This window comes from Macrobrachium nipponense, chromosome 5, assembly GCF_015104395.2.
Source record: "Macrobrachium nipponense isolate FS-2020 chromosome 5, ASM1510439v2, whole genome shotgun sequence".
Classification (NCBI taxonomy): domain Eukaryota; kingdom Metazoa; phylum Arthropoda; class Malacostraca; order Decapoda; family Palaemonidae; genus Macrobrachium; species Macrobrachium nipponense.
Window position 1 is genome coordinate 114,507,264 of NC_061107.1, and position 22,328 is coordinate 114,529,591.

Sequence of the window (22,328 nt, forward strand, 5' to 3'; positions counted from 1 at the left end):
GCTGGGATTCAAGCATGTGCCTCGTTAATAAGGTCTTCAAGGAAGAATGACAGGGCGTCCTTAGACAGGGCGCAGGAAGGATTCTTATTCTGGTCCAAGGATATCCATCAGGTTCTTAATTAAGAAATAGTGAGGCCAGAGCTTAGAATGATCCTCGTTCTTCACCAGAAAGCCGAGTAAAAGTACAGACTGCATCTCCCAATGCAAATCCTATTTGCTTGTCAGTGGCCTGAAGCTTGCCGGTACGCTTGGCTATGGCCAAAATGACAAGGAGCAGAGTCTTCCTAGTAAAGTTTCTTAGCGAGGCAGGATCGAGAGGCTTGAAGGAGGAGTGTTTTAGCCATTTAAGAACCACATCTAGATTTAAAGAGACAGCGTCAATACTCGGTTGCTTGGAAGTCTCAAAGACTTGAGATCGGAAAGGTTCTAGTTAGAGGACAGATCTAATCCTCTCTGTTTATACACAAAACTGAGCATGGCTCTATATCCTCTGATGGTGAAAGGAGCGAGCCCTTTGGAGCTTCTTACATTGAGAAGGACGTCTGCTATCTCAGTCACAGACATCTTAGAAGATGAGATGTTATGTCTGGTACACCATCTGCAAAAGACTGCTCACTTAGACTTGTAGACCCTGGACGAGGATTAATGTCTGCATTTAGCAATAGCCTCTACAACTGCTCTTGAAAGTCCCCGGACAGTCTAAAGCCTGTCACAGAAAGAGCGGATAAACTGGTGAAACCTCCTGAAGTGAGGCTAAGTAAATGTTGGGCAGAAGTAGCAAAGGGAAGTCAACTAGAAGACTCAGATCTGGGAATCACTCTCTTTGGGGCCAGAAAGGAGTTATCAGGGTCATTGTTACATTGTAATGCAATTTAAACTTGTTTAGCACTTCCCTGACTATGTTGAGTGGTGGGAAGGCATAGAGGTCCAGTTTCAACCAATTCTGCAACATGGCATTTGTCGCCCATGCCTGAGGGTCCGAGGTCGCAGAGCAGAAGTGAGGATGGCAATTTTTCCTTGATGTGGTGAACAGATCCAGTGTTGGTCAGCCTAACAGTTTCCAAAGGTCGTTGCAGACCCGGGGTCCTATGTCCACTCTGATGACTTAGTTCATCTACTACTATGTTCAACCTCCCTGGGATGGAGATGGAACAAGTGACTATCTTCACTTGGTCCTGGACTGCCCAGAGCAGGAGGTCCTTTGTCGCCTCACAGAGGAAGGAGTGAGTCCCACCCTCACTTGATGTTGCCCAGTGCCAGTGTCTGAATTGACTACCACTGCCTTGCTGCTGACCATGTGAGAAAGCTAGAAGACCTAAATGAACGGCTTTGAGTTCTTTGACATTTATGTGAAGGTTCCTCTGACTTGGACACCACGTCCCAAAGACCTCCATGTCCCTCCCCAACCTAGGTCTGAGGCATTGGAGAAGAAATCTAGGTCGTGATTCACTAAGTAGTGACTTTCCTTCCAAAAGCCTTTTTGCAAACATCCACCATTGCAGGTCTGACTTTATCTCTGTAGTGATAAGGAATACAAAAGAGTTGGGCTACGTTCTTCTTTTTCAGCTGACCCTTAGGAAGAACTACAGGACTCTCAAATGGAGTCTGCTTAACCTTACAACCTGTTTGATAGAGGCCAGTGTCCCCAACAGGCTCATCCATCGATTGGCCAAGCCAAGACTGGAGTGAGAAAACTGCGGACCATCTGCAGGCAGGATTTTATCCTTTTGGGGAATGGAAAAAGATGACGATCCGTAACCAGAATAAAAATAAAAGAACAAATAGTAATATTCGAACGTGCGAACACGGAATGGCTATCGAAAAGTATGACGTCACAGCCGCCTTCAACGGGGTAGCTAGGTGTGACCTATGGGTCGGCTCCCCGTATTTAGGGTCTTTTGATGAGGAAAAGGCTAATTGGAGGGGTTGCTGTGGTAGTGTTTAACACTCGCCCCAGTTTTATACCGACACCTTTTATATAGGTGAGCGAGTCAGAGGCTTCTGACATGTCCAATTTAGCAGTTCTCTGGTATTATAGCAATATTTTACTAGAAATAGTGCTAAAGCAGACATATTTCACGGGAGCGACACGGCTGAGCCCAGAAATGAAATTGTTAAGATACAATAAAGTTTTATACATACTTACCTGGCAGATATATACTTAGCTAATGTCTCTGACGCCCAACAGAATTCAAAACTCGCGGCACACGCTACAGGTAGGTCAGGTGATCAACCCCCTACCGCTACTGGGTGGCGGTAATAGAAACCATTCCTGTTTTCTGACAGATTTTCTTTTCCACCTATCTCCTGAGGGGAGGCTGGGTGGGCCATTAAATGTATATATCTGCCAACTAGTATAGTATGTATAAAACTTTATTATCTTAACAATTTCATTTTTATATGTACATGCAACTTACCCGGCAGATATATACTTAGCTGATTGGCACCCTTGGTGGCGGGTAAGAGATAGTTACTCAATATAAATAGCAATCCAAAAAACAGGGAAACAACGTCTTGTTGTAGGTACTATAAATTATTCTTAAAACCTTGGTTCCTACCTTATTGGGCAGAAGACTTCATGAATACTGTGTATGAGTCTGCTTGCCTCAAGAATTTCAGTGAGGATGAGACCTGCCACTGAGAACTCTTCTGGATCTTGTCAATGGGGGCTAGCCCGCTTACTCGACAGAGCCTTGTCTTGGATCGTACCAATGGGGCTATCCCACTTACATGGTAGAGCCTTCACCTTCGTCATATCAACGGGGACTAACCCTCTTACAAGACAGAGCCTAGGTCCAAACCATTACAAGAAGCATGAAAACCAATCTCGACCACCTGACCACACTAATATTGTTAGAAACTACGATTTGAAAGTGGTACATTTCCACTACCACTTTCAATCAACCATAAAAAATGACACCACAAAATTAAAATTTTCTAATCTATCTAAACTAATTAAGATCGGTTTCAGCCCCCTGTCCCAGCACCGAATCCGCAGATACGTAAGGTCCGAGAGAGAAGCACTTTTCATAAGTGACACGTACGTCTCTCAAATAGTTAGATGCAAATACTGAATCACATCTCCAGTAAGTGGATTCGACTAAAGTCTGTAACGACATATTTTTATGAAAAGCTAAGGAGGTGGCCACAGCTCTGACCTCCTGCGCTTTAACTCTCAGTTGTCTGAAATGTTCCTCTTCACAGGATGAATGGGCTTCTTTAATAATATCTCTAATAAAGATGGCTTGGGCATTCTTTGACATAGTCCTACTCGGATTCCTTACTGAGCACCAAAGGCTCTCCGAGGAACTTGAGGATCCTGACTGGACATAAGGTCCTCTCTACTTCTCTCCCCACCAGGGACGACAATCCTTTAATTTCAAAAGTCCTTGGCCAAGGCTTAGAAGGATTCTCATTTTTGGCTAAAAATAGGGGGTTAAAGGAGCATACTGCAGAGTCCTTCTTAAAGCCCACTGTGCCTTCTAAAGCCTGAATTTCGCTTACTCTCTTAGCCGAGGAGAATGCAAACAGGAAGAGAGATTTCCTAGTCAGATCTCTAAATGATGAATTATTAGGAGGTTCAAACTTCTCCGACATAAGGAATTTCAACACCACATTCAGGTTCCAGCTAGGTGGTTTAGACGTTTTAGACTTCGAAGTCTCGAAGGACCTAATTAAGTCATGCAGGTCTTTATCGTCTGTGATGTTTAGTCCTGTATGTCTAAAAACCAAGGAAAGCATGCTCTTATAACCTTTTATGGTAGAGACTGCTAGGTTACATTTCTGCCTTAAATATAGCAGAAAATCCGCTATCTCCGTCACAGAGGTACTGGAAGAGGATACATTCTGATTCCTGGCCCACCTTCGGAAGACCTCCCACTTCGACTGGTACACGCGTATAGTTGAGGGTCTTCTGGCTCTTGCAATTGCCTTTGCAGCTGCACGTGAAAACCCCCTCGCTCTGACGAGTCCTTCGACAGTCTGAAGGCAGTCAGACCGAGAGCGGGGAGGTTTTTGTGGTATCTGTCGAAGTGGGGCTGTCTGAGAAGACCTTTCCGTAAGGGAAAGGACCTTGGAAAATCTATCATCCATTCCAGTACCTCTGTGAACCAATCTTGTGCTGGCCAGAATGGGGCGATGAGGGTCAGCTTTGCTCCCTCCGCTGAGACAAACTTTCTTATGACTTCTATGATCTTGAAAGGAGGAAAGGCGTACCCGTCTATTCCCTTCCAATCTAGAAGGAGACCGTCTATTGCTACTGCTCTCGGATCCGAAATCGGAGAGCATAGTTCTCCAGCCTCGCATTCCAATGCGTTGCAAACAGGTCTATGTTGGACCTCCCCCAGAAGTTCCAAAGTTCGTTGCAGACCTCCGAGTGCAGAGTCCACTCTGTGGAAATGACTTGATCCCTCCTGCTCAGCAAGTCTGCTCTCACATTCTTTTCGCCTTGTATAAACCTCGTTAATAGCGAGATGTTCCGATCCTTTGCCCACAGAAGAAGCTCCTTTGCCTTCTCCGTAAAAGGGAGAGGGAGTGAGTCCCCCCCTGCTTCCTTATGTAGGCTAGAGCTGTCGTGTTGTCCGAGTTCACTTGCAACACTGAATTTGAGACTTGGGATTCTAACTGCATGAGAGCTAGATGCACTGCCACTAGCTCTTTCTCGTTGATGTGCCAGGACACCTGTTCCCCACTCCAGGTGCCTGACACTTCTCTTGAGCCCAGAGTCGGCCCCCATCCCACTTCCAAAGCGTCTGTAAACAACACTAGGGAAGGGTTCGGTAACTGCAGTGATAGTCCCTCGTTGAGTCTTCCTGGTTCTAACCACCAGCTGAGCTCTTTCTTTATTTCTCAGGAGAGAGGAAAGGAGTCCAAAAGATCCTGATTCCTCTGATCCCAATTCTCCTTCAAGAAGAATTGAAGGGGTCTTATGTGAAGCCTCCCTAGAGAAACGAACTGTTCCAACGAGGAAAGGGTCCCCAGAAGACTCATCCAATCCCTCGCGGAACATCGTTCTTTCTCTAGGAAGGTTTTCACTTTTTGTATACCTCGATCCCGTCTTTCCATGGATGGATATACTTGAAAACCCAGAGAATCCATCAGAATCCCCAGATAAACAATGCTTTGCTGGGGATCCATCTGGGATTTCCCGGGGTTTATTAACAGTCCCAAGGACTGAGCTAGATCCAAAGTCGACTTTAGGTCCTCCAGACATCGATTCCTGGATTGAGAACGAATCAGCCAATCGTCGAGATACAGAGATATTCTTATTCCTTTCAAATGTAGCCAATGAGCCACATTTTTCATCAGTCCCGTGAAAACTTGGGGAGCTGTGGCAAGACCGAAACAAAGGGCGCGAAACTGATACACTTGGCCCTGTAATATAAACCTTAGGTACTTTCTGGACGAGAGATGAATGGGTACATGAAAGTAGGCATCTTGAAGGTCCAGGGACACCATCCAATCCCCCTGCCTTAGCGCTGCGAGAACGGATGAAGTCGTCTCCATTCTAAACTTTGTTTTGATCACAAAGTGATTTAGAGCGCTTACGTCCAGTACTGGTCTCCACTCCCGAGGCTTTCGGTACCAGGAAGAGGCGGTTGTAAAAGCCCTGGGGACTGAAGGTCTTGAACCTTTTCTATCGCCTCCTTTTCGAACATCTGTTGCACCAGATGCAAGAGGGCTTGGTTTTTTAAAGGATCCCTGTATCTCGCCGCCAACTCCCTTGGCGTAGTGGTTAAGGGAGGTTTTTCCCTGAAGGGGATAAGATATCCTCTCTCGAGGATAGAGAGGGACCAGTTGTTCGCCCCTCTCTGAGCCCAGACTTTTGCAAACTTCAAGAGTCTGGCTCCTACTGGAGTCTGGAGGACTCCTGTCTCATTGTGGCTTAGAGAATGGTCTTCGAGAAGATCGTCCTCTCTTGAATGGTCTCCTACTCTTAAGAGTGGGTCTAGAGGTTGCTCGTCCTCGAAAGGGCTGTTGGAACGAAGCCTTATGCTTCCCTCCCTCTCTTTTAGCCATAGGCACAGCCGGTTTAAGCCTTTTGGCCGATTGAGCAAGAAGATCTTGCGTAGCCTTTTCCAAAAGGGATCTTGATATGTCCTTAACTGTTTCCTGTGGAAACAGGTATCCTGAGAGCGGGGAAAAAAGTAAAGAGGCTCTCTGCAAAAGTGACACTGACTTGGCTAAGAACGAGCTGTAGACGGACCTCTTCTTGAGCACTCCTGATCCAAAGAGAGAGGCAACTTCTGTGGATCCATCCACGACCGCCTTGTCCAGGCACGAAAGGACACTGGTCAATACTTCCATTGACACGAATTCAGGATCTTGAGCTCTCTTTGCTAGGGCTCCTAAGGCCCAATCCATGAAGTTGAAGACTTCTAATGTGCAAAACAGACCCTTGAGCAAATGATCCATTTTGCACATTCCCCACGACGCTTTCGCAGAAAGTAAAGAGCGCCTTCTAGATGAGTCCACTAATGCTGAAAAATCAGCGTCAGCCGAAGAAGGGAGGCCTAACCCCATCAGCTCTTTCGTGTCGTACCAGACACCTGGCTTACCTGCCAGTCTAGACGGAGGGCACATGAAGACAGTCTTACCTGCCTCCTTCTTAACAAGGAGCCAGTTCTCTAGACTCTTTATTGCCTTCTTCATTGAAAGCGTAGGTCGCATCTTGACAAAAGAGGGGGACTTTGCCAGTTTGGTACTCGAAAGAAGAGAACCTCGAGAAGGAGGATCAGCTGAGCTAAGCGAGTCCCCAAACTCCTGAAGCAGAAGTGAAGAAAGCCTCCTATAATCCGAGACTCCTACCTCTTTAGGTTCTTCCTCTTCAGAGACTTCCTACAAGGTCACGTTCGGCGAATGAGACCTCTTAGGTGAAGACGTCCTGGAAGGTATGAGACTCTTATCCTTCAAGTGCAAACAAGAGGAAGAAGCAAGTTCATTCCCCGGGATATGTTTACTCCCTGTCCTCGGGTAATGAGAATCCTTCGATTCCTGCCGCTCTACAGGCTCTTGATACCTGAGCGGAGAGGCTCTAGAGCCTACCTTTCTAGGCTCTTGGCGCCTGCTCGGTGAGGGGCTTGCGCCTACTCTTGAGCCTCTACCAGGAGTAGGGTGTGACTCCAGGCCTAGGCTCTTTTCAGGCTCTTGGCGCCTATGAGGAGAGGCGCTTGCGTCTACTCTTGAGCGTCTTCCAGGAGTAGGGCGCGAATCTATCAGGGTCCTTTCAGGCTCTTGGCACCTGCGAGGAGAGGCGTTTGCGCCTACTCTTGATCCTCTTCCAGGAGTAGAGCGTGAATCCATGGGCAGGCTCTTTCCAGGCTCTTGTCGCCTGTGAGGAGAGGCGCTTGAGCCTACTCTTGAGAGACTCCCAGTCGGGGGGCGCGAATCCCGGATCAGGCTCTTATCAGGCTCTTGATGCCTGCGAGGAGAGGCGCTTGACTCCCTTGAGGAGAGCCTATCCGAAACAACAGGTCTTGGAGAATGCAAATGACCTCCATCATCGTGGCGGCTTACAGTACGTTGGCGCCTTCTAGGAGAGCCGTCATAATCTCTGGAGGGAGAGAACTTCTCACCTCTCTCTCTACGGGAAGAGCGTAAACTCTCTAGCTCCTTTCTTCTGCTTGAAGAGGAGATCCTACTCCTAGGAGAGCATTCGACTGAAGAGAGGTGATCGCTACTTCCTCGTGCGGAAAACATCTCCCTACTCCTAACCGGAGAGGATCTAGAGCCTATCTTCTGGCGTCTAGAGGCGTCGTAAATCGTCTTCATAACCTCTGGGAGGAGAAGGGGGTCTTCTCGGAGAAAGGCGCCTACTAGACTCCGACCTCCTACTAGGAGATGGCCTCCTAAAAGAGCTCTTTACTGGAAGTGAGGTGTCCCTCCTGCGAGAAGGCTCCTTGCGCCTACTTGTTGAAAGGGAGCCTACTAAAGAGGAAAGATTCGCTTGAAGGCCCAACAAGAACTTCTTGGTAGAAGAGCGAATCCCTTCTGGCGAAGATTCCGGAGACCTCATTGCTCTCTTTGGTGCGGGAGAATACTCTGGAAAAGGTTCTGGGCTGGAGTCTAGAGTGCCTCCTTCTGAAGGCTTCCAGGCTCTTTTCAGAGGGTGCGACTTGGAAGTGGAGCTCCATCCACGCTTAGGCGAGGAAGAATCCGAATCGGAGAAACACTTCCTTAGGATGCTTTTTCTATAGCTATCCAAAGCAGCCTGGGATAAGCCTACAGGATCTGCTGAAGGGACGCCTGACCGTTGGGGATACTCTACATCCCCCTTGTGGCTTTCGACATTCCTCCTCCCTTGGGCATGGGAGTCTGAAAGAGGTCTAGGCCTAGGAGCGATGCGGAGTCGGTCAGACGCCCCCTCCACTGCACTGGGGACAATGCACATGTCACTGTACACTTCACCCTTACCTTGATCCATGTCACGCAATTGCTTCTGCAAATTACGTATTGACGCTTCCACAGCGGCTCTCTCGGAAGACGCATATACGAGTTCGCTGCGGGGGAAGGAGCTGAAACCACATAAGAAGATGGCGAAGCTACAACAGGGTTAGAGATACTATCCTGTTCCGCAGAGCAGGATCTACTAGAATTTCTAGCCGAAGCTTTCCTTATCCTATCCTTCTCTAACTTCTTAACATATGCAGTTAAATCCTTCCATTGAATTTCAGTTAGACTCTCACATACATCACACGTATCCTTAACTGAACATTCCCTTCCCCTACATTTTACACAAACATTGTGAGGGTCCAAAGTAGCCTTCGGCAACCTCACCTTACATCCTTCATTTACACACAATAAACAGAGTTCCAGGTGTTACATCAGACATCCTAAAAAAGTTCCAATCAATTCCAAATCAATTCAAAAACAGCGTATGCCAATAGCCAAAGATCAAATACTTCCCAAATATCCTCAGCGAAGCAAGCAAGAATTCCATGCAGGAGCTACCAACAAAGTTGTTGCTAGCACCGGCAACAGAGAAAATCTGTCAGAAAACGGGAATGGTTCCTATTACCGCCACCCAGCAGTGGTAGGGGGTTGATCACCTGACCTGCCTGTAGCGTGTGCCGTGAGTTTTGAATTATGTTGGGCGTCAGAGACATTAGCTAAGTATATATCTGCCGGGTAAGTTGCATGTATAAAACCCAATAACTCTGAGAGCTAATCTTCATTCCCAAATAAAGAATCTCCTGAGTCAGAGACATTTGTCACTTCTGAAGACTGATAAGAATTCCTAGGGTCTTCTGTAAGTCCTTCATGCACTGCTCCCTCAAAGATGAACGGAAAAGCCAGTCGTCGAGGTGGAGGCAGATGTTGATGCCGAGAAGATGGAACCATTCCACGATAGGGGCAATAATCCTCATGAACTCTTGAGCTGTAGAGAGGCCAAAGCAAAGGGCCCGAAACTGGAAAATCTGTCTAATTGCCCTGGTGAATGGATGATAGTACACACCAATTCATCTCTGTCCTGAACTTAGTCCTCTGGACAATGAAGTTAAGAGTGATGACATCTAGGACAGGCCTCAAACCCACTGATGACTGGGCACTACAAAGTGGCGGTTGTAAAACCTATCCGTAGAGCCATCCTCTACCTCTGCTACGGCTTCTTTCTGGAGAAGGGAAGGAACTTCTTATGAAAGGGCTGAATACTTTGTGGAGGTTTTTGAGTGTGCAGTCAATGTAATTAGAGAGGTGACTAAAGGAGGATTCTTCTTGAAGGAGATGGTGTAGCCCTCCTTCATGACTTGTATGATCCACGGCTCTGCTCCTCTGGTGCTCCACCTTTCAAAAAAAAAAAAAAAGGTTTAGTCTGGCTCCTACAGGTCCATGAAGGACAAGTACATGACTTTTTGGTCGAAAGTCTGGAAGAGGATTTTTTTATCAACCTGGCCTAGAATTGCACATTAGTACAGGATTTAGGGGGAAACTTCTGTCCATCCCCACGAAAGGGCTGTGGCTGGAGCAGTGAGACTGTCTTAGCACCAAATGACAAGGTCCCTTAGGGTGCTTTGAAGACTATGCCAGAAGGTAAGGTGTGGAGTTCTTTCGTAAGTCTGTGACCATTTCCTTGACAATGGCCTGGGGAAATAGATAAACATGGTCCAGGGGAGAGAAGAGTAGTGCAGATTTCTGGACTGAAGTAACTCCTTTCATAGTGACAGCGCACCATAGTTCCTTCTTTTTGAGGAATCCCATTAAAAAAAAGTGCTGCAAATTCAAGAGAGCCATCCCTGATGGCCTTGTCTGCGTAGGACAGTATACCTACCTAGTCTGCAGCAAAGTCCTCTGCTACAACAGGACAGTCCTCAATCTTATTGGTGAGGGCTCAGACTGTCCAGTCAAGAAAACTGAACATCTCAAATACCTTAAAAATAGTCATACCGACACTCTCTGGGAGAGTGAGCGAGTCAGTTATACTGACCTTTTTTCTTTATTTATTTATTCTCTGGTATGTGTTAGTACATTTACCCTAGAAATAATAGATTAAAGGATATTTCGCGCAGCGACACGAGCTGAGCCCAGAAAGATATTTTTGACAAGGTGGTCCAGCTCTGCCACTGAAAACATAACTTTTGCAGATGGGAAAGCAGACCAGAACAGAGTCAATTAGGCCCAAGAAGTTGCCGTAGAAGAAGGCAGAGACTCCCAAGGAAGTAGCTTCTCCTGTGATGTATGCAATATATCTCTTGCAAATCAACCTCGAAGAAGGGAGGGCAAAGGTAGCCTTACCTTGTTTTCTTCTTACGAGACCCAGTCATCGACCTTTTTCGAGGCTTTCTTGGAGGTAGAGGACAGTACCATTCAAGGCAGCCGAGAGTGACAGGCTGATTTCTTGTGAGGAAGGTTGAGGCAGGAGAAACTGGAGCAGCTGATAAAAAAAAAAAAAAAAAACTTGAAAGGAAATACTAGCACATGAAAAGAGCTCAGTAAGTCGAAGGGGCAAGTTTTTTATCCACTTCCTCTTCATCGGAAGAAATTGGAGACAAAAGGGATCCTGTTAGGACTGGTCAAAACCGATGCGATATGCAAATAGCCCATAATGTCTGCCAATTGTAGCTTAATGGGCGCCAAGGACAGGTCCATTGTCTCAGGTGTAACAGGACTCAAAGGTAGAGCGGGAAGGCTGAGGACTATGAGGTGGCTCCTTAGCTGCTTACTGGGAATTGGAGGAGCAGCCTCTCGAAAGGACCGGAACTGTCTACGTTGGATGACAAATCACTCACATTCACAAAAACACCTTTCCAGTGGCTATCTGCAGTCAAAGCCCGAGTGCCATGCCCAAATGAGAGGGGTGATTGCCCATGGGCAAACCCCACAGACCTTCCTTGGACCTCCCGTCTGTCTTCTCCCAGGTTCATGGAAATATGACACTGACCTTCACCTGGGCGAGCCTGCAGGGCAAGCAGTCATCTCCTACACTGGCACTACAATTTCACTTTTCTTGTCACTAAACACCACATCCATAAGGACCCTTACAGAGGCTCCTAACTCAGCCACAGAACTCACCATAAGGTTGAACTTGCAATCAATCCTGCCTTCGAAGCTGGCAATGGCATCAGGGTTGAAGCATGGGTGCCAGGCACAGGAGTTGGTGGTACAAAGGTATGAGGACTGGAGATAAAAGACAAAGATGGAATGGAGAGGAGGAGGAATAGAAGGAACATCTACAGCACTAGGATTAGTAGTAGTCTCAAGGCTGCATGCCCAAACTGCAGTTCTTGCAGCTGCCTTCCTCTTCCTATCTCTATCAAGCTTATCAAAAATGGGATGTGGTTAATCTACTATTACACAACCCGCCCCTCCCCACCCCCGACAATACCTAATACTAGAGGAAGTTGAATCAGACATTATAAATCACAATAAAAACCTAAGCTAACTAGGTATGTAATTCTGACAATACTTTAACAAATTCTGGGATATGACCAAAAGACAGATGAAAGAATTAAAAAAAGAGCTACTGCATACAATTGATGTTACTCGGAAAACAGCAGAAATGAATTGAGCTCTTCTGCTTTGTTGTTTCTATTCATTCCCCGATAGTAGGTGGGGCTGACACTACTGCAGCTTTTAAATTTGAGCTGCCGTGCAGGTGGAATCTATAGCTATGTAATTAGAACATACTTGGTAAGTTGCTTATACACAACAGTTGATTATCCTATCGTTGCAGCTGTTCACACTACCATTTACAAAAGGTGAATTGCACCCGGGGTATATACATAGTGCCATTTACATTTGGCTCTCCACTTCCACTCTCTTCTTCATTTGCTCTTCCAATCTAAAAGCCCAAGAAACATACTGTTCAACATGCTGTTACTAATTATAGTGAACCAATATAAAAAAACATAAACAGTAACAGCTAAAAGCAATTATGTATCAAACATTTAAAAAATTGAAGAATTTAACAATTGAGAATGAATAACATGAAACAATAAGTACTAACATAAGACCTGAACTAATGAACGTGTTGTAAATAAATAAACAAAAAAGGAATGAAATAGATAAAGTAGTAGGAGTTTATGGTAAGCCTGAAAATATCAAATGGGGATGTGGTGGAATCATAAAAACATGCAGCGCAGCGCAAATCATAGCCAAACATCTTTTCTTTCTTCTATTAAGGAAGGAATTGTCTGGGACTTCCCGATACTGTACATAATATTAAAAGTAATGGATTTCAGGTAAAAAGAAATCATAAATTACCAGTACCTTTCCAATGGTGAGTTGTTTAGTAAATGATGTCTTGACATCAACTCCAGCTTTTTTCGAGCAGGCATCACACGTCACATCACTTACTTTCTCTTGAGTTATGTATGAATCGAGTAGTTCTTGCAATGTTACCTCACTCCAGGGTATAGATGGTAACGAGAGGGACAAAGATTCAAAACTTGTCCACTGAGCTGGATTCTGAAAATATTTTATGCACGTACACCCTTAATGTAATCATTCTATAATTTTCAAAATTCTTGAAATCTTTCAAATTTGTCAAAGGAATGAAACATTTTATTCATCAAACATTATCATATACATATCTGCCTAGCACTTTGAAGAAGGAAATGTTTTGATGTAAGAGGAGACTGAAGGTTGAATAATAAAGGAAATATCAGATTTACTACAGTTTAGATTAACTGTTTTGAAGAATAGGTTTCTTCCAAAAATGATGACAATGATGAACCAGAGCAATTTTTTTACAAGTTAAATAAAACATTGATGAGCAATAAAACCACCTATTATAAAAATTGTTCCTGGTATGTAATAATCATTATAAAAGATAGTAGCATTCCACACTTGTGTAAACAAATACAAAGCTCACTTCTCTTAATTTTTCCAAATAATGCACTGAGAATTGCCACCATGTTATCTGCATATTCTAAGACTAAAATTCTATTTGAAAAGTGTAAATTTTGCCATTTTTTTTCATTATGTTGTGCTTGTATTCTGAGCATTTGTGGGGAGATAAAACTCTTATGTTCTCTGAATTTCTTAATAGTGATTCTGACTAATAAGTATTTCTGATCATCACTTCAGGCAACACAAGATAGAAGACAGTAGAAAGAACAATTATGATTTGAACCAAGTAAATGAAAAAGAAATTTCATAAAGGATATCATTATTTCCAATTCTTCAGTGTCCTCTCTGTCACTCTATCATTCCCATATTCAACAAATATGGGGCAAAGGTGTAATGCCTCACACGACTTCACACAATTATGTGCAACAAAACTCTTGTACAAAGAATAATACTCACTTTATATCCACATAGTGTACACTGCAACTGACTGGCTAAGTACCCTTGAAAAGGATTATCATGAAGCTTGTTTTGAGTCTTCAATTCTGTTTTTCTGGATTTCATACGAGGTACAGTATTGTATCCTCTTCTTTTAATCTTATCACCTTTCATAAGTGATACACTTCCCATACAAATCACATCAGATTTTGAGATTGTACACAGTGTTTCTGGCTCATTTTCTATAAAAGTTTCATCCATTTCACACTTGTCAATTTCACTCCTTTGGCCGGTGAAGACAGAACTGTCTTCAACAGTGTTATCACATTTCAGAGAGGACACACTATTTTCATCTATGTCGCTCTCACGCCCTGGGCTACTCCAGCCATTATGATGCCCACTGAGTACATCATCACTTCCACAGGCACCATTTTCAACACTTACATTGTATTTACAAACATCTTGATAAAGAACATCAGATACTTGAGCACTTTTTAAGTCGGAAATGTCAGTGTCTTGTTGACTGGGTTTCTCTAATAGTTCAGAACTTGCACTAACACTACTTGAAGCATCACTTGAGTTTAAAAGCCGTTTCTCATACCTCACTACATTACGTTTAGTTTCTCTATTTTTGCTCCAGCAATCAGATTTAAAGACAACACCAACACCGCCCATATGAAATGATTCAGCACCATCTGATTCCATCCACGAAACATCCAAAAGGGATGGCATGGATGAAGTATTCAATAATTCTTCATCTATAGTGGCAGTCAAGGCATGAAAGAGTTCATGGGCATCTTGTTCTTCAGAGGAGATAACCCATCCATGCCCTCTTAGGGCACACATAACTTCACCAGCACACGCATCCCCTTTATAGTCATCTCCATTATTGAGCACTATCAAAAGTAAACCAATATTCAATTAGCTAAACACATACATGAATTTAGTTCTAATGTGGAATTAAAATAAAAAAGCCAATTGATTATGCTAACTTTTACAACCCTTAGACAAACTATTAGCCTAATGTTCCATAAAGAGAACTCGCTAACAATCATCAATGACATTTTAAAAACAAAACATAAATGCAACTGTATTTTACAAATTTTATTTATTGATAGGAACTAAATATCTAAATTTCAGTAATGACTGCTAATAAATAAAAAAAAGAGAACCATGTCTAACAGATACAAACCTCTTATTTTACTTTATGCCTATGGGCAAGTTAAGCTGGTGAAATTTTCTCTTGAGAGAATGAATCTTCCATATCAATTCTCAAAAAACTGAAAGTGGTTTTCTTATACAATTCTATCCTTACTGTCTATTCTCTAACAGACCGAAGTATAGAAGTCTTCAGATACATTTGTCACCTAACACCAAAATTATGTTTCACTCAATTACATGTTTTATGCATACTATATTTACAAAATCTGGACGCATGATTTAAGGGCTGGGAAGAATGTACTCGCTATAAAATTAATGGGTATACATGAAAAAACCATTGAACTATAAGAATTGCATTATCACAACCCAATAACAAAATATTTGCTCAAATAGCAACTTAGGGCACCGGAAGACTATTGTGAGCCAATTATCTTAAATAAAGATAAAATACTTTACTACCTACAACAGACATGTCTTATTTTTAAAAGCAACATCAAGAGGACTGCTTTTGTGGATTTGTTATCTTACCTGCTGCGTTGTCCCATCTGATGCAATACATACTATGATTCTCAAGATGATCTTTTAACCTACTTCTTTTGCTGTCATGTAGGAAGGAACACTCTGTCACTGTTGGCCCCTTAATTACTGGGTCCTTCCAGGCACTATCAGACTACCCTCATGGACAATGCAGAATGCCCAGGACATTACTCAAAGACAGAAGATAGGAAAGGTTGTTGTGGTACAGTTTTGGACATGATTTAAAAAAAAACCTTTGCTTCAAAGCCAAGTGAAAATGACAGTACTACCAATGTCCAAATTATAGTGTGAGTCCTCTCTAAACAGTGCAAGAATTTTGTTGACCATTATTGAACATGCTAATAGCAGTGGGTAGACAACCTTCAAGTGCAAGCTCCAGCAATAAAACCACTCAAGTAATTTGTATAGAGACTTGGTAAACCTTCAAGACCAATACTACAAGGTCCTCTTCAACTCCTCTGATGAACCATATCTAGTCCATGAAGCTCAAATACCTCTCAGAAGGTAACCCTACAAGTACATAGTGAATGACAACTTCAATAATCAAATAAAATTCTACAGTCACTGGAATAGTGGATAACTGACTGGATCCGAGACAACGGATGCACTATTGTCGCTCTCAGGATGACCTGCCATAAAAAGTAAAATATAAATTTTCATAATAAAATTTATTTGAATCCTAACCTAATGTTAAAGATAGCTTATATTTCTGCGCAATAGGCGAGTTGGGATTCAATGAAAGAACGAATGGCTGCCTGGAATACTGTCAATTACGCCTGTTCGCCACTGTTTCAAATGTCTTAGCTCTGGTCAGAATTCTACTTGACAGCCCATGAAGTTGTGGAGAAGCTGGGTGGGGTCTTCTTGAACAGTAGCTAAGTATCCAAACAATAAATTTTATGAAAATCTATATTATTAGAGATGAATCTTGCCTACTGTTAAAGATAGCTGATTCCCACATTGAGAAGAGGATGGTGGGTAGAGCAGCAAGACAAAATCCAACAGACCTAAAGGTTCTTGCATGAAACTCAAAACATTCTTTATTGATCTGGAATCCTTTCTGGATCTTACTGCCATCAGAAGTTGGATTCCATTCAGGGAGCAAGGCTCTCATCTGTGTGCAGTGTAGAGCAGCCTGGCAGAGAAAAACCAATTCAATTCAGTGGTGTGAGGGAACCCCTGTGCCTGGGTCCAAAAGCCCTATAAAGACAGAGATACTCAAATTATGACATTTTTATAAAAATATGTTTTATATATACTTACCGAGTAATTACATAGCTATAAGTTCCACTTATATGGCAGCTTGAATGCAAAATATAGGGGGTAACACTTCAAACTACTGCATAGGTGACCAGTTCAGTCCACTAGTGGGAGAAGAGGAACAACTGTAAGCAGAAAGCTCAGTTTGTTCATGCCTTATGTCCATCAACAAAGAGGAGAGTGGGCTCTGATCATGTAATTACTTGGTAAGTACAGTGGTACCTTGAGATACGAAATTAATCCGTTCCGAGACGGCCTTCGTATCAAGAGTTTTTCGCATCTTGGAACACATTTTACATGTAAAATGCCTAATCCGTTCCAAGCCCTCCAAAAACACCCCAGTAAATTATATTTCCAGGCCTAAAACACATGTTCTAGGGTTACGACGGAAGAAATATGACTCCAAAAAGGCAAAATACTGTACATACTTGAGTAATATTCAACTGCATATAATGTTCAACCCCATTTTTACTGCATATATTAGGACTTTAGCATATGTCCCTTAGCAATAAGCCTAGCCTATGTTAGCGGTTGCTACTGTAGCCTAGTCTATGATTCTGACATCTAAACCTAAGAGCTAAAAGCTTAGAATATGCCAATAATATGTATAAATAATCAGTATGTACTCATTTCAAATCATTATTAATTAATCATTAACTATAATACACAAACAAACAAAAAACAAACCTTCCAATCGATTGTTTACATTCAGCTCTTACCCGTCTTATCTTACGAGTATCGAACGAGCGCCAAGCAATCATTTTTCCTAGCACACAGTAAGCCATAAATTGTCATTAGTATCTCTCTTCAACTAATGAAACCACCAAACAGTATAATAACCATTAATTTCTATTCTTTATTCTATCTTTACCTAACGGAGATACCGAGTTACTGACGGCTATAATGAAACATACATATATACGTAACATAATAATAAAACAGAAGAAGAATTCTAAAAAATGTATATTAGTTGGCAGTCTGATTTATTTTATATTTTATGATATCTAATTCACAATTTTTTTATTAAATGTATTGCATGTACTAATTTCAAATAATTATTAAGTAACCATTAACTATAATAAACAATCAAAAAAAAACTTCCAAACGTCTGTTTACATCCAGCACTTACGAGTACCGAACGATCGCCAAGCAATCACTTTTACACAGTAAGCCATAAATTTTCATTATCTCTCTTCAACTACTGAAACTACCAAACAGTATAATAACCATTCATTTCTATTCTTTATTCTATCTTTACCTAATGTTTTTTTTTTTTAAATGTATTGCATGAATACTAAGTTTTTCAATTTACAGCAACCTTTTACCAATAGAATACTTAAAGCACAAGGGGTAGATGCTGACCAATAGGAGAGCAGGACCTTATGGGGTGACTAGCATCAGGAAACAATGGGAGAGCAGGAGGATGGTGGCAAGTTTACTCAGTTGGCGGCGCGGGAGTTTTAAAATTGTTCTCGGTGGTCCGGGCGAATCTCGGGACTTTATAGCAACTTTGTATCTTGAAAACTTTTCGTATGTAGAGCAGTAAAATTTTTCGTATTGGCTTTCGTAACTTGGATTTTTCGTAAGTTGAGCCTTTCGCATCTCGAGGTACTACTGTATGTATATATAAAACATTGCACATATTTATTAAGGCCTTGGATTTGCAAACTTAGAAAAAAAAATCTCAGCCTAGGTTTAATATGTGTATGAACCTCTGGCACCTGCCCAGGCCTTGGCTTTGTCTGATTGGCTTTCAAGCAAGGTTTTACCCGAAGGTTTTCTCTTTAATCTAGGAATCACAGAGAAGGAATGCGACCTGGGAGGGGGCAAACCTCCTGTGAAACCCATGAAGGAATTGGGAGTAAAGGGAGAGGAAGAATCAGAGTCACTCGAGGAAAGACCCCGGTGACCAACTTAGGCTAGCCTCATTAACACTGTTACCTGTAACCATATCTAGTGTAACGGGCAAATCCTCACTACTTCAAGTGAGACTACTTCCAAACCAAGGTCCGGCAACTCTGCCTCTTGCTGTTCCATAACTGAATCTTGAATTGATTTGATAATTGGTGCTGCGACTTTTGGGTCAACGTATCTGGCAGCTTTCCCGGCTGGGAAGGCTGCCATATCTTGAGGTAGAATATAAGGCTTAAGCTTGTCTTTCCCTACGTTCTGTCCAAAACCTCCAACCCAGATCTTGAGGGTGGAGAGTGCAGCATGCTTAACAGACTACTCCGTCTGTAATGCAAGGAATGTGTCAATTTCGAGTAAAATCTTTGAACATTATCCTTACATATGTTGATTAACCCTTAAACGCCGACTGGACGTATTTTACGTCGAGATAAATTGTCTGTCGGGTGCCGACTGGACGTATTTTACGTCGACATACGAAAGTTTTTTTTAAAATTCGCGGAAAAATACTTATAGGCCTACCAGCCTAAAACTTTTGAATCACGCGCCTTGGGGAATGCTGGGAGTTCACGGATCAAGGCCTTGTTTTGTTTTGAAGCGTGACCCAGGTGCGCATGCGCGATATCCCTCCTTCTCGCTCCAGCAGCATCAGTAGCGCACCAATCCGAGAGCGATCTTTCGTGAAAAGCGTGTTTTTCTGGACTTGTGCGAGACTTTGAGCAATTTGTATTGCTACAGACATTCCTAGATATGTCCAACGACGTGTGAACCGTGAAAGGCGCGTTTTAACCCATCGGAAGGGATCGTGTAAGGCGAGTTTTGGACCTGGATGCTGGCGAGGGGCCAAGCACCCAGCATGCCACCCCGCGCCTCAAGGCCGTTCTGTGCGGCCACGTGTGGCTGAAAGTGTTTCGGGAACACATCGTAGTATGCCTTTGGTTACCCCTAGGAAGCATGTGGGCGTCCTTAGGGGCATTCGTAGGCATTTGGGAGGCCTCCAACCAAGGGACATAGACGAATATCTTTCGGAGCTTGATCGGGAACATGTCGCAAGTCCTCATTTTGATGGCGGATGGTCATCGAGTGATGAGGACATCAGTCCCGATGAAAGTGAGGATGAATATTTGCCCCCAATGTCCGTTCGAGGCTCATCATCCCGAAAGTGAGCTCGAATTCAGTGGGTTCAGTGCATACGAGGGGGAATCTGGAGGAGGAGGGGGAGGGTGGGGATACGGGCTCAAGTTTTATCGCAGAGGACGATACAGAAAGTGAGGGCCTAAGTGAGGGTGATGGGCCAACGGTGGGTGGGTAGTGTACATCGTGTCCGCACCCGTGCGCGCGCACGGCACGTAGAGGTCGGCTCGTCGCGCCAGCCAAGGTGAAGGTCGGTCGTCGGAGAGTGACGAGGGGGTGGACGGAGGACCCCACTCCTCCTAACATGCACCCCTTCACGGCAACCCCTGGATGACCGTACCATTACCCCTGACTGTTTTGGGTTCATCCAGCTTTTCCTGATGCGGGAATTGCTGGAATACCTGGTACAAACCGAGACGGTGGACTAGCTCGGTACTGCCGGTATGAGCTGAAGATGACCTTGTCGTATTACTGGCGGGGTTTGCAACCTCATTGACATGGCACATTTTTTGGGCTCCACATTTATTTTGGTATGACACCTGCTGTCGACGTCAGGCAATATTGGAGGAGAAATTATTTTTTATGTATGCCGAATGTGCCTCATTTTAGTGCGTACAGTGTTGGATTATATCCGTGAGCGGTGTAGTAATCTCGTGATTCCTGGAAAGAACCTGTCTTTGGATGAGGGGATGATGCCTTACAAAGGACGTCTTAGTATAAAAGTGTATAACCCCGAAGAAGCCAAAGAAATATGGTGTGGAAATTCTTTCTCATTACCGAGGCCAACACTGGATACGTTGTGGACTTTTCAGTGTATACCGGGGTCTTCTCCACGCTGCGTGACACTGTATTCAACCTTGTGGGACGTTTCCGTAACCAGGGATATCACCTGTTTATGGATACTTATTATAACTAGTATCCCTGGCCCAGGAACTGTATGAAGCAGGTGTTCACGTCAGTGGTACCCTTCGGTTGGTGCGTGGGGGCCCCGAATGTCCTCAAGAGGTTCGCTAGTCATCCGCAACACCTGGCAAGAGGAGAGACAGAGTGGCGGCGGAAGGGCGCTGTCTTCGTCATCTGTTTGAAGGGGTGTCCGACTCGTCCCCATGATTACGACGAGTCATGAACCCATCCAAGAAGAGATCGTACAGCGGAAGAAGACACGTCGACAGGGCCGAGTTTGTTTGAGGAGTTTCGTACCGAGCGGCCCTACTGTCATTGGGCACTACAACAGGCACATGGGAGGAGTTGATCTCTTTGATCAGCTCATCCAGTACTATCCCTTCGCCAGGAGAACCAGAAGGTGGACATAGAAGCTCCTCAAATACTCCTTCAGTTGGCCCTCCAAAATGCCTACATACTGTACTGTGGGTACCGCGGTGACAATCTTCCGAGGTTGACCCACATACAGTTTCCTAGAGGTAGCCGGGAATGCCCTCATCAACTTCGATCCCGATGAGTGGCCTTCCATAACTGACCCCCTGCCCGAGCTGCAGATCTGCCCCTAGAGGAAGGGGCAGATAGGAGGGCCAACTTCGACTCGCCCCCTGCCGCCGCCCCCTGCTGCTCGCCGCCCCGCTGCCGCCGCCCCTGCCTGCTGCCTCCGCCCCTGCTGACGCCGCCCCTGCTGCCGCCGCCCCTGCTGCCGCCGCCCCTGCTGACGATGCCCCTGCTGCCGCCTGCCCCTGCTGACGACGCCCCTCTTGCTGCGGCCCCGCCATCACCGCTTCTCGTCGGGTAGTGGACCCTGCGTGTCGGCTGCAGCCAGGGGAACACATACTGGAGGCCTTAGAAGGGCGAAGGCAGAAACGGTGCCAGGTGTGCCATATGAATGGCAGAAGGAGAGACACCCGGTTCTTCTGTCGTCTCTGCAAAGTTGCTCTTTGCAGGATAGGGAGTGTGACCGAAAGTACCACACTAAGGTCATGTATTGGAGTGCGCCCCCTAAACCGACAGCGGAGGGCGCACGGGGCCGCCGGGTCCATCAGCAGTAAGGGCGCGCGTCTCCCCTCCTCCACCTGTACCTCGTCATGTTGAAGTGGAAAAAAATGCAAGACTCTTCAATGGAGGAGGGAGAAACAAGAATAGAACGAAGAGTCAGGATTACGAGTGAGTATTCTGCATTTATTTTATATTTAGTTTTATATTTATTACAATTATTTATATATCTGAATGTGTGCATGATAAAATAATAATAAGACATTTCATTGTATGCGAAAAGAGAAGTGTCACCTGCATTCCTTTTATTTATGTATTGGTACCAGAAATCGAAGAATGTAATATATATATTTTGTGATATTATATATATATATATATATATATATATAAATATATATATATATATATATATATATATATATATAATATATATATCTATATATATATATATATATATATATATATATATATATATATATATATATATATATATAAGGTATTTTTTTTTTGGGGTAAGCAAATTAACTTACAGGTCTAGTAATATTCAATTATTTACCTTCACTTTAAAACAAATTGCAAGTCTCTAGAACAATATCTCAATTTATGGTGAATATTTGAAAAAATATTTTTTATTCCCTCCGCGCGCCGATTCTCGGCCGAAAATATCC

General features: G+C 43.8%; 1 protein-coding gene across 1 annotated transcript in view; it reads right to left on the reverse strand.

Moving 5' to 3' along the window:
- LOC135215609 (ubiquitin carboxyl-terminal hydrolase 30-like) overlaps positions 1 to 22,328 on the reverse strand; it is a gene marked incomplete in the record, with an annotated part of 167,069 nt that overhangs the window by 58,587 nt on the left and 86,154 nt on the right. Inside the window, 2 exon segments of the mRNA XM_064250505.1 lie at positions 12,706 to 12,903; positions 13,744 to 14,618. Coding sequence (XP_064106575.1) covers positions 12,706 to 12,903; positions 13,744 to 14,618 — 1,073 coding nt within the window.